Source organism: Artemia sp. Qi Xiang Cuo, chromosome 18 (genome assembly GCF_049724085.1).
Source record: "Artemia sp. Qi Xiang Cuo chromosome 18, ASM4972408v1, whole genome shotgun sequence".
Lineage (NCBI taxonomy): Eukaryota > Metazoa > Arthropoda > Branchiopoda > Anostraca > Artemiidae > Artemia > Artemia sp. Qi Xiang Cuo.
Window position 1 is genome coordinate 14,672,174 of NC_142811.1, and position 14,646 is coordinate 14,686,819.

The window sequence follows — 14,646 nt, forward strand, 5'->3', positions numbered from 1 at the left end:
TCACTTTCCGAAATCGCGTTCACCAGGCGCGCGTACCAAGCGTGGCAGACGTGTGCTAACCGTGGCAGAAACTGCCCTAGGCGTGTCGGAAACTGTGTCAAGTGTAGTGGAGCTGTGCGGCACACGTGGCGCTCTGAGAGGTACACCATTTGTTGGTTTAGTGAGCGCCCCCTCGGTTCAGACAGCAGAAACACTTCATCGGACTGCAGTTCAAGTCATCTAGCTTCATTTAAATTATTAGATGTGTTAGAATTTTGACATTCCCCATTCACATGGTTGAGGTTTATTTCAGAATTTCTCCTGTAAAGAAAAGACTGTATGACGCGAGACAACATATAATATTAAATAACTTAACAAAACATCTATTCTTGCTTTACATTACATTGTGTTGCAATGCAAACTGCTGGGGGTCGAAGCCCTTTACTCTTCTTCAGGTAACTTTGCACATAAAAATTGCCGAACAAAATCGTCAGCAAAATTGCAAACAGACACTCCATTCCTGCTATTGTCCTTGAGAAATCACAATCATAAATAAATACTTGTACTTGATGAGAAAACACAATCAAAAATTGCAGAAGCTGCATTTTCGTTAAGTGGACTTTCCACCATAAATACTTCTGCACCTTTGGACCTAGTGAAGCTAGGAAATAATAACTGTACATAACAACATGAATGAATGAATTGACAAGTCCGTAGAACGTGCCATGTCCGTTTGGAGTGAACGGAAGACCAAAGCCAATGGTGATTGGCATTAAGGAGTGATGTACTAAATGAAGAACACTGATTTGTCGTTCTCGTTTTCTTAAAACGAAAAATACGGTGTCCAAAAACTCGATGTACTTCGAAATAAAGCACCACCACACCGTTTTTGCCATTGCATATCCAAGGGGAGATCGATCAATTGGTTGGCACATCATATTATAACTTCCTCCCCAGCCGTTGACCCAGAACTGAAAAAGAAAGGTATGGAATCAGAAACTATAAGTAGCAAACAATAATAAAAAAAAAGGTAGAAGCATCACATTCTGAAATTCTTCAGCACATCTTAAACCAAAACACTTATTGCAAAATTTAATAATAGCAGATGAAGGCCCTACCAGACATTTTGATTGTTGGGGGGGTGCGACTATGGAAAAGAACTTTTAAAGAAATTTTGTAACTGAAAAGTGATTAGTTTTATACACTTTTCACATTTCGAAGGACGGGGGGGGGGGGTAAACCTGACATTTCCCCTAGAAAGACCCATCTAGCCGGTACGCTTTAGAAACTGTCTGTTTTTACTTAACGTGTTTTGATTTTATAGGTCTTTCTAATGTCCCGGACTGAAAATATTGTCATGAGTCATTGATAAAAAAAAAAACTTCTTGTAAAGCTTGGTGCAGTCATGCAGGATACATTCCACCAGGATCGGCCGTTGAAGGGTGATACAGAACCTCAGGAGAAATCGAGATAACTTATTTGCGATTTCTATGAGTACATATTACTAATAGGGTTTAGGCTATAAGAAAATATTACACAATAATTTTTTTTTTTAATATTGCATCGTAATTATATTTGCAATTTTTATGAGTACATATCTTTAATAGGCCTTATCAGGAAATATATTTGGAATTTTATTTTTATTAAAATAAAGTATAGGGCGCAGTTAATAAATGAAAATAATTAACAAGTTATTAATTAATTAAGAAAACAGTTAAAAGAATCATTAAATAATAATGATTAAAATAATTTATAATAATTAAATAACTTAAATAAAAAATCAAAAATAACTTATTTATTAATAAATTGAAAATAATTTTGTTATTAGATGAAAACTTTGTTTAAATTTGGCTTGAAAATTATTTGGGAGCAGGGAGGAGTGCTAATCAAGATTTAGCCCCGAGCGCAAGAGAGACCAGAACCACCACCGTGGTATGTGAGTATGTCAATGGGCAAAATAGATGGGTATTGAGATTCTCTATCCTTCCACTACAGCTGATCATTCTTTAGTGCGCGACATTCTGTATATTGATGGAGGACGAGCGTGCGTAGGTGTGTTGGACTCAAGCGGCTTAGTGCTGCGGTGAGTTGTTAGTAGTGTTAGTAGTAGTTGTAGAAACGATTGTAGGCCGCATTATACGCTTTACGCCTCCCTCTAAATTGTCATGAAATGACAGTCCTGTCTGCTCAGATAGCAGAAACGTTATAAAGCAGAAAAGCCTCGGTTGGCTGCCTTTGTTGGTCGAATAGTCGATGTAGTATTGCTCTACTGAAATCGCATGCTAAATCCTGCTTTGCGATTGTTTTTTTCCAAGATTCTGCTTAAAAATTCATGGAGCAGGGACGTCAATTCACGAAAATGTGTGGTGAGGGTGGGAAAAATATATTTTTCAAAATAGTGGGGACAATTTTGTTGTTGTTTCGATTTTTTTCAGTGAAAATACTCAAAAAAGGTATTTTCAATTTTGAAATTTGGGGAGGGGGGAATTAGGGATAATTGCTTCCCCCCATCAATTGACGCCCTTGAGTGGCTATCAGTGGTGTAATTTCGTCAAAATCCGGGGGGGAGGGGCAAAATTGGAGCCAACTTTCCCAAACAAAGTAAAGATGACAATGAAAACTGAAAAATGAGCCATATCGTACCATAAAGACAAAGATATGCAAAAGAATATTGACCCGTTTCTGTGGATGCTTGAATTGTGCAGGCTTATCTTAGTTTTGACAAGATTTCTGAAGAAACTAAATTTCAGCTGGATGGCAAACTGGGCTCTAGGAGGGGTAGTTGCCCCCCTCCCACATAGAAAATTACGCCCATGGTGGATGTTGTTTGTTTGAAAAGCATGCAGCATAAAACATCTAATAATTACTTGTCAATTACACCCTAAAAACTTATTTGTAGTATTTCTTTGTCCTAACACTTCTAAACAAGGTTTGCAGGAAGGAGGGACGTATAATTTCACTATAAAATGTAAATCTTTGAATCTAAAAAGCAGTTGTCAACAAACTTTGATTGACGCGACAAAATATTTACGCAATTGTTTTTTACCATATAGTTTATACCTTATGTTTTTTACCCATTGTTTTACCATAGATATCGAATTCTCCCTATTTGTAGCTATTTATTCTATATTGTTTCGTCCTAAAAATTGGCGTAATTCCCGGTTGACAGCTAATCTGACCGCCAAATTTTCACAATTCTTTTTATATGTTTTTCATATTTGACAATGCATGGATTCATAATTTTAACGATTCAATTTAGTTTTTTTTTTGTATGTTTTAAGTTTTTTCATTTTTTTACAATTTATAATTTATATTTTTTTTTTCTTACTATCTAACTGTTCCATAATTTTAGCGAGTAAGAAGGTTCCTGCGAAAATCTTGGCTTGCTCCAATAAAAATATTTCTTTTGTACGCGCCTGTCCATTATATAAGCATATAACAAGATGTAAAATCAGAAACAGATGCCTCATCAGCAAAAGATAAACCCAATCTGATGAAATCCATACCCCCTCCCAAAAGAAGTACGAAAATACTAAGATGAACTTGGCGTTTCTTACTTCTCCAAGCAATTGGGGCCGGTGACGTCCCGCCACCTGGCCTTCATCTCGGAGCGCTACGTATGTCGCACAGTTCCGCCGTTCTTGGCTCAGAACCACTACACTCCTCAGAACACTTGGTATAGTTCCGCCACCCTTGGCATGTGCGACCTGGTGCACATGATCTCTGAGAAAAAGCGACCACTCGGGCAATCCTGAATTCATTTCACGATTTGGACATCATTTTTTGCATTTATTCAAAAAAATTCGTATATACCTTGTGATTTTGTCAGCATGTGCTGCAAATTATATCATGCATTGTGGAACAACTCCAAGATCTACAACAGGGGGTGGAGACTGAGTGCCCCTCAAAATTTCTTTTTCCAAACAAAGGCTAATTAAATAGACCGAGATTTCATAGCCATATAAAATATGGGAAACCCACCGCCGTATTTTTTTCGGCATTAAACATACGGTCAGAATCGTGACGATCAAATGAACAAACAGCTTTTTCGTTTTGTGAAGGAGAAAGTTCTCGAGAAATTTGTATGCACTGGAAACCCCATCTTTTCGACAATTTTCATTGAGATACTTTAAAGTTCTTCAGCTTCGTAAAAAAGTAAAACGATGCCGAGATTCACTAATTGCCAATGAAGGCTAAATTCAGATGCTATAGCTATAGATGTGACGGTCAAGGGTTATGTACTAGAAGGCTGCCAAAATCAGGAATTAATTTCATGATCTTGTTTTTGGGTCCGTTAAAAGCGTCGGTGAAAAATGATAAATCATCAGAGAAGATATGTTTATTAGGAGAGTCCAATTTCATGTTTTTACTTCAACTCTCACTCTCACAGATAATAAGACAAATCGAAGATTGGAAGGTTAGTTTTGAGTTTGAAAATACTGTCTCTTGTTTTCTTTGTTTATCTTATATATACGTATATCTATCTATCTATCTATCTATCTATCTATCTATCTATCTATCTATCTATCTATATATATATATATATATATATATATATATATATATATATATATATATATATATATATATATATATATGTATACGGTTAGGAGGTACATAGGTTAGGTTAAGTATTTAATATATGCAATGCTTTACCCCCACCCCACCCCTTAATGTGCAAATATATAGCCCAAATTTGTTTATAAACTATTAAATATTCATCCTATTTTATTTCATTAGCATTAACCAAACTTGACTTTTTAGAAAGGCCCATATAAGGGAAAGCACCATATATACTAATGTATACATTATATATATATATATATATATATATATATATATATATATATAGACTGGACTATATCCTATATCCAGATTGGACTATATATTTGTACATTAGGGGAAGGGGGTAAAGAATTTGGTCAGCGTGAAGTTAGAAAACAATTCATACTTCATAATATGCAGAATAATTGTAGCCAACACATTTTGCATGCAGAACCGCAATAGTTTATCCCCACCCCTTAATGTGTAAATATATAGCCCAAATTTGTTTCTAAGGCATTAAGTTTATATCATATTTTGGTATATTTCATTACGATTAATCTAACTTCACTTCTCGAGTATGTACTGAATAATACACAAGTACACACACATATATATATATATATATATATATATATATATATATATATATATATATATATATATATATATATATATATATATATATATATATATATATATATATCATTAGCCAATTCACGATAGTACAATGCGTGAAGTGGAACACGCAGTTCAAACCTCTCTGTGTAGGGCTTTCTGCCTCGAGGACTGATGATCCTTGAGGTAAGTGTAGCCAAGAAACTGAGAAAGTTGTGCCGTGTGCTAATCCTTTATTGATTCATCCATGCTTCTTCATATGGAAAAGCGAAGCGTAAACCCATCCGTTTTCGATGTTCTCAGGGATTTATAAATGAATCTTTGAGGGTGCTTAAAACTTCCACCCCGTTTTCCCCTGCGATCGGCTCTTCCCCAATACCATTATAATTGCATTCATTCTCGTGTGAGGCCAAACTCTTCGAATGCCTCGAATATGCTTGTGATTCCTCAGTACCCCATCCTCGTTACGAAAAAAACTATACAGGGAGCAATCACCTCCCCAAACCTGTTTAATTCTACTCTCTTTCATGCTCAGGAAAAGTATCTTCCTTTACGTATTCTTGGGAGAATCGATATGTCTCTTATTTGTTATGCTGATGACATCTTGAATCTCAGCCGTAAGATCCAGCGCATTGAGCAGAATTTCAAAATCCTCAAAGATGAATATTCAAAATTCGGGCTGTCTTTTAATCCTGAGAAATCCGAAGTTATCCTTTTCAATTGGCGAAATCCCTCTACTTCTCTTCTAAATTTGGACGGTTCTCTTGTTAAACCAGCAGACCATATTACATACCTGGGCCTTCCAATTCGCACATTTATAGGCCACACACGTCGTTTGCTGATTTTTCACGTTGAGCGTAAAATTAGCATTTCTTACGCTGTAATCGTAAAAAGCAAGCTACGTTTCAACCTTTACCTTCTAGCATCCATTTCCAACGCCACAGCCCTTCCACATCTGCTTTACATTGCTCCTTTCTGGAGATTCTTTAGAGTTACAGATAAAAGCAGCTACGATCAATCTTCTTCAGATTTGCTAAATATATCGTTTACACTTGCCCCCTTGGACAAGAAACCGTAAAATTATTCATTGAAGAGTTTTTTTTTGTCATATATTTGAATTTTCAATGTGTGTTTGTGTCCTTTTTTTTCTATCTTTTTGTTTTCTTTAGTGATTACTCCGTCTATGTACCTTTTTTTGACGGACAATAAATGAATAATAATAATAATAATAATAATATCAAATGGGTAGTGCAAAGAGTTATTAGTAGTAGCTGTTAGTTAATTTGTTTGCAGTCTTGCGGGTAGGGGCTTCTATCAAAGACATACCAGTAAACACAGACGCGTACATGGGAGTTTTTTTTTATAAAAACTACATAAAAAAATTGTTTGTTATTTTTAATAAGAAGTGCCAGGAAATTAGGGATAGTTTAGGATTTTGTTGGTCCTACCTGGATATAACCCATATGTGCATGAATAGGCACGAACGTGTATAACCTTTGGACTCTCCTTGAAATACCTATATAAGGGTGTGGGAATTTTTCGGGGGGGGGGGGGGGCCAACGATAAAAAATATTATTTGATAATTTGAATAAGAAGTTCCCAAAAATTTGGAGAAATTTAGGATTTTTTGGGAGAGGAGCCAAGCCCCAATGCTCTCCCCCAAGGTACGTCTTTGTAAAATACAGGGTTAGACTCAATCGTGTAGAGCTGTGACAGGTAGTGTGGAGTTTCTTGATTGCAGTTCAAAAGTAGACGAGTTGAAAGCGAATATGCCTGTCCTAAAATACAGCAAATTTTGGCTGGGGTACAGGCGTTCTGAAAATCGACCAAAAAGAATTTTCGATCGACCCAAAATATATTAGTAAGTTCTTAGGCTATGACCCAGACACCCTCTAACCCTTACGGGCCATATGTATTTTTCGTTCACCCAAAAAGAGACAAAAAACTTTTTTTAACGGCTTTAAACACACGTACATCAGTTCATTGACCAAAAATATATCTTTTTTTTTTTTTTAGTTTGTCGGCACTAGCATAATACTGTAACACCTTTTCACAAAGTGCTCTACATAAGATAGATAGATAGATAGCACAACAAATTAATTATCAAGCACAATAAAGGCCATATGGGATGGTCGAACAATAGGCATAACAGAATACCAGTCACAAGCCACAACAGTCTTCACATAATTCTATGAAGATATATTACGCTGAAAAACACTTTCTTTTTCTTTTACATGTTATCGTGTGTCTTCAATGCACTCCAAAGAGAATTCGGAGGGGTGGGGGAAAAGTTCTTTTCTGATGCAAGTGATGGTTAAATTTGGATTCAGGATGCAATTCTGAGTATAGAGGTAAGTTTGTTTCTTAGCTATCTGAATAATCCGTTAGTATAAACGTTTACCAAAATCACTGGGTTAAGTTTATGGAATTTCACAAGCCATAATCCCCTTCAGTGTATATTATACCTAATCTTTCCAACGCTGCTTCAACTACTAAGAGCAATTTGAGGAAGTTTCCACTTTTTTGACGTTAATGGGTCACAAAAATGAATAAATTTAAATATATTTGCGTCAAAACAAAAGGCATTGGAATCTGGAGAGAACCGTTTTGATATAGGATGAGCAGGGTCGTATCCAGGATTTTTTTTTTGGGGGGGGGGCAAATTATTCTTTTAAAGGGGGGTACAAAAAAACTTTAAAAAACGCATCAAAAATGTTTATATCCATTTTTGTTACGTTTTGACGAGTCAGACAAACATTTCTGGGGGGGGGGAACCCCTACCCTCCCCCTCCTAGATACGGCCTTTAAGATTAGATCGAGTTAAAAGCCTTAATTTGAAATTTAAAACTCAACATTAATCGTAGCATATGTTCTTGCATTTACAATTTAAAAGGTCCTTTGGTTGCGTAGGAGGCGAACAGAGGCACTAAGCCGTGTATACCTAGAGCAAACAATATAAATACCTTGGCTACCTCATTTTCATGACCTAAAAAGATGCCCTCAATAGCATATCGATACTGGATTAAGAAGTATATATTTGAAGATCACTCACCTCTTTGAGTAGCCAGCAGCTTATGAAAATCTGGAGCAGGTTATAAGCCTGCATTACATATCGCAGATCAAATGGTTCGTATTTGCGCATAATCCTTGGTCCAATAAATTTACAGGTAAGTATGTAAGTAACAACAATCGCGAAATTATGCGGAAAGTAAACCAGTGGCCATTCGCGAACAATGATTTCTGAAAAACGAAATGGGTCACAAGAAAATTCTCCAGTGTGTACTGGCTAACAGATAAGTACCGTAGACTGTATCGGCAGTCCTAAATCAAGACAGGTACTTGTTAAATATCCCGAAAACGCTCAAGTTTTTGATCTGTTTGATGTGAGTAAAACCGGTTTGTCTATCTGCATTCGGTTATAATTAGCTAGGTCTCAGAGAGAAAAACTACGATGCAGGTATATTTTAATTAAATATCAAACAGTTTGTGGTAACGAACTTTAAGTGAGGAGCAACCCGGCTCAATAGTAACCGAAACTCTAAAAGACGAGATTTTGAAACCACTAGATACATCAAAAGAATCAAATTGTAATACTGATCTCAAATATACAAGTTTCATCAAGTTTAGTCCTACCTATCAAAATTTACGCGCCAGAGAAAATTTGCCTGATTTTTGAAAAAAAGGGGGAAACACCCTCTATAAGCTATAGAACCTTAATGAAAATCACACCATCAGATTCAGCGTATCAGACAACTCTACAATAGAAGTTTCAAGCTCCTATCTGCAAAAATATTGAGTTTTGTATTTTTTACTAGAAGAAAGATCACGGATGTGTGCTTATTTGTTTGTTTGTTTTCCCCAGGGGTGATCGTATCGACCCAGTGGTCCTAGAATATCTTGGGAGGGCTCATTCGAACGGAAATTTAAAGTTCTAGCGTCCTTTTTAAGTGACCAAAAAGAATGGAGGGCCACTAGGCCCCCTTCCACGGGGGCCTAGTTGCTACTACATATATATATATATATATATATATATATATATATATATATATATATATATATATATATATATATATATATATATATATATATATATATGGTACTTATGTACTATCTATAACACACGCGAAAAGTAAAGTTTGGTTAATGCTAATGAAATAAAACAAAATACTAAAATAGGATGAAAATATAATAGTTGTAATTTGTTTTAGAAACAAATTTCGGCTATATATAATAGTTTAGAAACAAATTTCGGCTATATATTTTCACATTAGGGGTGTCGGGGTAAAGCATAGCATATATTAAATATATAACCTAACCCAACCTAGGTTACCTCCCCCCCCCCCTAAACCCCAAAAAACAATAGTTTAAATATTGTAAACGCAATGACAAACCATGGTTTCCAATCCAATTGTCTATTGAAAGAAACCCGTTTGACTAGTTTCTTAAGCATCTTCCCTATATACTATGGCGCGTGTGTTATATACCCCCTCTGACCCAATAAACTCAATTTACGTTAAACCTATTTCAGTTCAATCGAGGTGTAGGGTTAAGTACTAATCTTCACAGAAACTACTAATTTTGCCTGGCCAGTGTCTCAGAGGAAGAGCTACTTTCAACGTGTCTTAAGTAAAAAATGCTGTCATAAACAACAAAAATCGCAGACGTCATTTCTGCAGCAATTCCTTCAGCATTCTGAAGCAAATTAGTGATAGGGTTTGTTGATAGGTCACTACTAAAATCCAATAAGTTACAGTACTGCAAGAAAAGGGATATGTATAGATTTCCTACCCTAGTAAATTGAATACATTCCGTTGCTTAGTCTGACCTGGGTCCAGCTATCTCTACCACAGCTTAGTGTCTGCATTTATCAAATTTTCGAGAAAATTAAAAAATAATGATTTTTTTTCATTTTGAGAATGGAAGGAATAAGTGAGCTCAGAATTTTGCTAATGGATTTTTTTTCCTGTCTTTGATACTCCGTCGTCTGCTGGAAGTAGATACTAAGTTTTGGAACTCCAGTATATCCGTATTTGGGTTTGGCTATGGATATCCAGCAAAATATATTTTTAGACCCGTAAATGCTAGGTCGTATAGCAGAAAATATGTCTATTTTGTACAGATATTTTAAAATTAAACCTTGAACTGCTTAATTAGACCCGCCGTGTCGGGATTAGGGAATATGCATAGTAAACTCAAATCAGATTTTCGTCTTTGGCAGAGGGCAATTCGGACAAGGCTTTGGCAGAGGGCAATATCTTATTACCAAAGTTTCCATATCTCATTTAGATCTTAACATGACCAACAATTTCTGTTTTTCAAAAATACGTTGTATCTCCTTTTCTATAATGCAGAATAGTTGGAATATTGGGTATATAGTTGGATATAGTTAAAATAATAAATAGTTGGAATAGTTAGGAACAGAAATAGTTGGAATATTGAGCATTGACATCAAAATTATATGTGTTTTGTCTCGAAGTTTAATAAATACCTTCCTTGTATAAACCACTCTCCATCAATAAAAATCTATTGCCTTAAAACTTATTTTTCAGGGGGGGGGGGTTTCTGCTATCCTGTGCAGTTGCTCATCTGTCGCATACCATTTTTTAAATTACAACACCTAAACTTTGAATTGTGGTTGTCAGAACTGTCCGATACTTGTTGCTTATATAATAACCTCTCTAGGGGATCCAGGATTTTTTAGGGGGGAGGGGGGGGGGGGCGCAAAATAGGTTTATCCGATAAACTTGAGTTAGGAGCAAGTTTAGTTAACGTAAACTTGAGTTAATTAGGTAAAGTACACAACTTTAGACTATGTTAGGGGGGGGGGTGCACACCCCATCCCCCCTGGATCCGCCACTGAACCTCACTAGCCGAAGGCCTAAAAAAACACTAACTTTTATTCCATTAATTAGATACTTAATTACTGGTACTAAAGACCAGGTACAGGCTGTTCAGCCCCACCCGGCGCCGACAATTTTTGACATTTCAGCTGTCAGGCCTTTTTTACAGGGACAGGGGGCAACCCTGTCGCCCAACCTTGCGCCAGCCGGGATCGAACCCTCGGCCCCGTGTTGCCAAGTAAAGATCAATCCTCTGCTCTACCACAAGGGTATTTTTGAAATACCACAAGGGTATTTTCAAGATAATATAATATGTGTTTGAAAAAGTATATCAAAAAGTCTAATAGCGACGAACCTACTTCTTATATCAAGCAGAAAAAAAAAAACAATCGAGAAGGAGCTACCGAGAGGGGAGGTGTCCTTGGGACATGTGTACAATTGCGTCCGCTTGATGAAGAAGACAAGATATTCATCCAAGTAAAGCGAAAAAATTTAAATGTCTTATACACAATGCGTTAATTAAAAAAGAACTCTTTAATAGAACATTTACAAACCGGTTTGTCTGTTAAAACCCCAAACTTTATTAAGACAAAATGTAGTCCGATTAAAAATACAAGTTGGAGAGAATTTTCTTTTTATTTGGAGAAAAAATGTTTTTGGTATCAGTATAGGCATCAAATTCAATGTTTTTGTGTCCACTTTTAGTATAATGGTAATTGGACACTTGCCCCGGGCGCAGTATAAATAATCTAACGGTTATAACTATTTTGTAATTTTCGAATTTTTCTATTAATTCGATTAATCTTCATCGCCATTCCTTGAAAATAAAATCAAATAGACCAAAATTAATCAATTTTAATGTTTCTTGCGATATTTTGTATTCAAGTTTTGTTGAAATTTCGCCTGCTAATTTTTAAGAGATAGGGGGGGGATGCTAATCAAGATTTTTCCTCGGGCCAGGAGAGGCCAGAACCGCCACTGCATTTAATTCAACCTCCGTGTATTCAACCTCGTTTAACTCAACTCTCGTTTAACTCACACCCTACTTAGGCCACTCAACTTAACTTAAGGGTAGAATTGCACTAGGGTTGAGTTTAATGCGAGTTGAGCCAACGGAGGTCGAGTGAATGAAGGCTGAGTCAAATGGGGTCGAGTTGCACTACGTTAAGCGGGGGTTGACTTGCACGGGGTCTGAACTAAACGGGGTAGAGTATATAGACTAGGGGTATATCTGGCCCGATTGGAAGAGGGGCGATATTGCGACGGCAGGATTTATTATGTCCAGAAAAATGAAATGAAATGCATAAAATGAAGAATCCAACAGATTATCTTGATGTCTCTCCTGTATGAAGGCTACTCTTAATTAATTAAACTTCAGCACTACTTAAAATTCTGGGAGTGGCCAGGTATCATTAAGGGGGACAGTGGCGGATCCAGAGGGAGAGTCCCCCCCCCATAACGCAGTCTAAAGTATGTTGGCAGCCAGGGGGGAGACTTAAAAGATTCAGACTACCCTCTAAAAACAGAAAAAGGCAGAGGTCGTAGCTAGGGTTTTTAGCGCCCAGGGACAACTTTGGTTTTTGTCCCTCTCCCCAGGGGCGTAGCTCTAGCATTTTTATTAGGGGGGGGGAGGGCAAGAGGGGTCTCCATCCAGAGAGTCAAGGGGCATGTGATATATAATAATTTTTTCTCCAAACTATTGAGGGCAATTGCCTCCCCTGAAATGACGCCACAGCGTCTGCCCCCATCAATACCACAACAAAAGTACATTATAATTTAGGCAAGAAAAAAAGCCTCAGTTTGACACCCCTTCAGTGGCTACGCCCGGGTACAGCCGTTACCCCTTAGCTCAGTGGCAGATCCAGGGGGCGCGCCCCCCGCGCCCTCCCCCTAAACGTCGTCTAAAGTATTGTAATTTACTTAATTAAGGCAAGTTTGTGTTAATTAAATTTACCCCTAACACAAGTTTATCGGATCAACTCATTTTGCCCCCCCCCCTAAAAAAATCCTGGATCCGCCCCTGCCTTAGCTACGCCACTAGAAAAAAGTCTACAGAATTTTTGGTTTTACAGTGGCAAAATTATAATGCTAATTTTTAAATTAAACTGGAAGTGATAAAGCTCTTCTTTACACAAACTACACTATATAAAAGCAGAAAATAGTCTTACCAAGTGGTTTTTCATTGATGTAACAATCCTTCTCATAGCAGTAGCCAGGTTCAGTTCCATTTGACGTGTCATTTAACCAATCGAGATGTTCATCAGTCAAGTTATCCATCTCGACTGTGCTTAATTTTACTTCCTTTGCTTTAATCAGAGCCTGCTTCCTCGGCACTCGCTGAAGCTGGAAGGAGTTAAACACGTGAGTCTTTTGAACCACGTTTCTCTTCAAAGCAGAAACTTTTCTCGATTACACAAAATCAGCAAACGAATCAGCCGCCACATTTTCTCTACTACCGGTTGCAGCGTAGACGGTAGGTTACAGACTAAAACGCTTCAAACTATTTTGGGTGACCTTTTTCATGGTCAAAAGAATCTGTGCGAGGTTGAACAAATCGCACAAGATGTTCGTAAAATGTAATGATAGCCATTATGTATGGTTTCCATATTGTGGGGTACTCCCCTATTGGGAAGGGAGTGATGCGTCATTATGCTGGTTGCAGGGTATAAACTAAATTGCTTCAAACTACTTTACTATTTTGGGTGACTTTTTTTCATGGCCAATAGTTGTAATAGATTCTGAGCTAGGTTGAACGACCTGATCACATATGGTGCTTGTGAAATATAATGTAAGTCATTATATCTGGTTTGCAAATTACGGGGCAGGGTAGTCATTTGAAAGGGGCAAGGGGGGCAATTGCCCCCCAGTAATATGGAGAAAAAATTATTATATAACCCATGTTCCTTGAGTATCCGAAAGTATACCCCTCTTGCCCCCCCCCCCCCAATGAAAATGTTGTAGATTCGCCCCTGTTACGGGGTGCTCCCTCTTAGGTGGGGGGGGGATGCTGTGTTGATTAGGATAAGGGTTGAGCAAGAGGGCTGGTTTCCTTTCTTATATGTTGAAACACTCGGATGTGTTGATTCTTCTATAACTATTCCACACATATTGAACAACCATGTGGACACTTTTACCAGTTAATAAATTAGAAGAATCAGTTCCAAATTATTTTTTATCATTTTTAGTGACCTAATATCCTTCCAAATGCCCATTCTTGGCTTGTGGACTAGGGGAGTTTCAGGTTTTAGCGTCGTAACGTCTTCGATTGCAAATTAGATTTCCGTTTTCACATAAAGTCCGTGTAAAATAGTAAAATTTATTTTACAGTCACAAATAGAGTTATTTTAAGAAATAATTTTTCTTTCCAGTATTTTGATTATTATCATGACTTTTTTTCTTTTTATTGTTGATGTTTTGACAAATATAAATAGGTACCGTTTTCAGACAAAATAAGTATCGTTTCAAACAGTTCGTAGTAAGGAGCGGCCCGGCTCAATGGTAACCGAAACTCTAGAAAACGGTATGTTGATACAAATAGATACACCAAAAGAATCAGATTTTAATGCTGATTTCAAATATATAAGTTTCATCAAGTTTAGTCCTACACATCAAAAGTTACGCACCTGAGAAAATTTGGCTGACTTCCGAAAAAAGGGGGAAAGACCCC

General features: G+C 37.0%; 1 protein-coding gene across 1 annotated transcript; it reads right to left on the reverse strand.

Annotated features, from left to right (window-relative positions):
* Nucleotides 1-303: 303 nt before the first annotated feature.
* LOC148941232 (very long chain fatty acid elongase 7-like) lies at nt 304-13,445 on the reverse strand. Its single transcript, XM_089104312.1, has 3 exons — nt 13,148-13,445; nt 8,192-8,379; nt 304-950 (listed from the first exon to the last, which is right to left on the reverse strand). The coding sequence occupies exons 1-3, from the start codon at nt 13,254-13,256 to the stop codon at nt 363-365; spliced, it is 885 nt and encodes a 294-aa protein (XP_088960438.1). The 5' UTR covers nt 13,257-13,445; the 3' UTR covers nt 304-362.
* Nucleotides 13,446-14,646: the final 1,201 nt, after the last annotated feature.

Bases quoted from the DNA above. Each gene is read 5' to 3' on its own strand.
- LOC148941232 (XM_089104312.1), bottom strand. From the start codon at position 13,256: ATGGATAACTTGACTGATGAACATCTCGATTGGTTAAATGACACGTCA. The intron at 8,380-13,147 runs GTAAGACTATTT...TTCGTTTTTCAG, and splicing joins CATCAATGAAAAACCACTTG to AAATCATTGTTCGCGAATGG. The intron at 951-8,191 runs GTGAGTGATCTT...TTTCTTTTTCAG, and splicing joins GCTGCTGGCTACTCAAAGAG to TTCTGGGTCAACGGCTGGGG.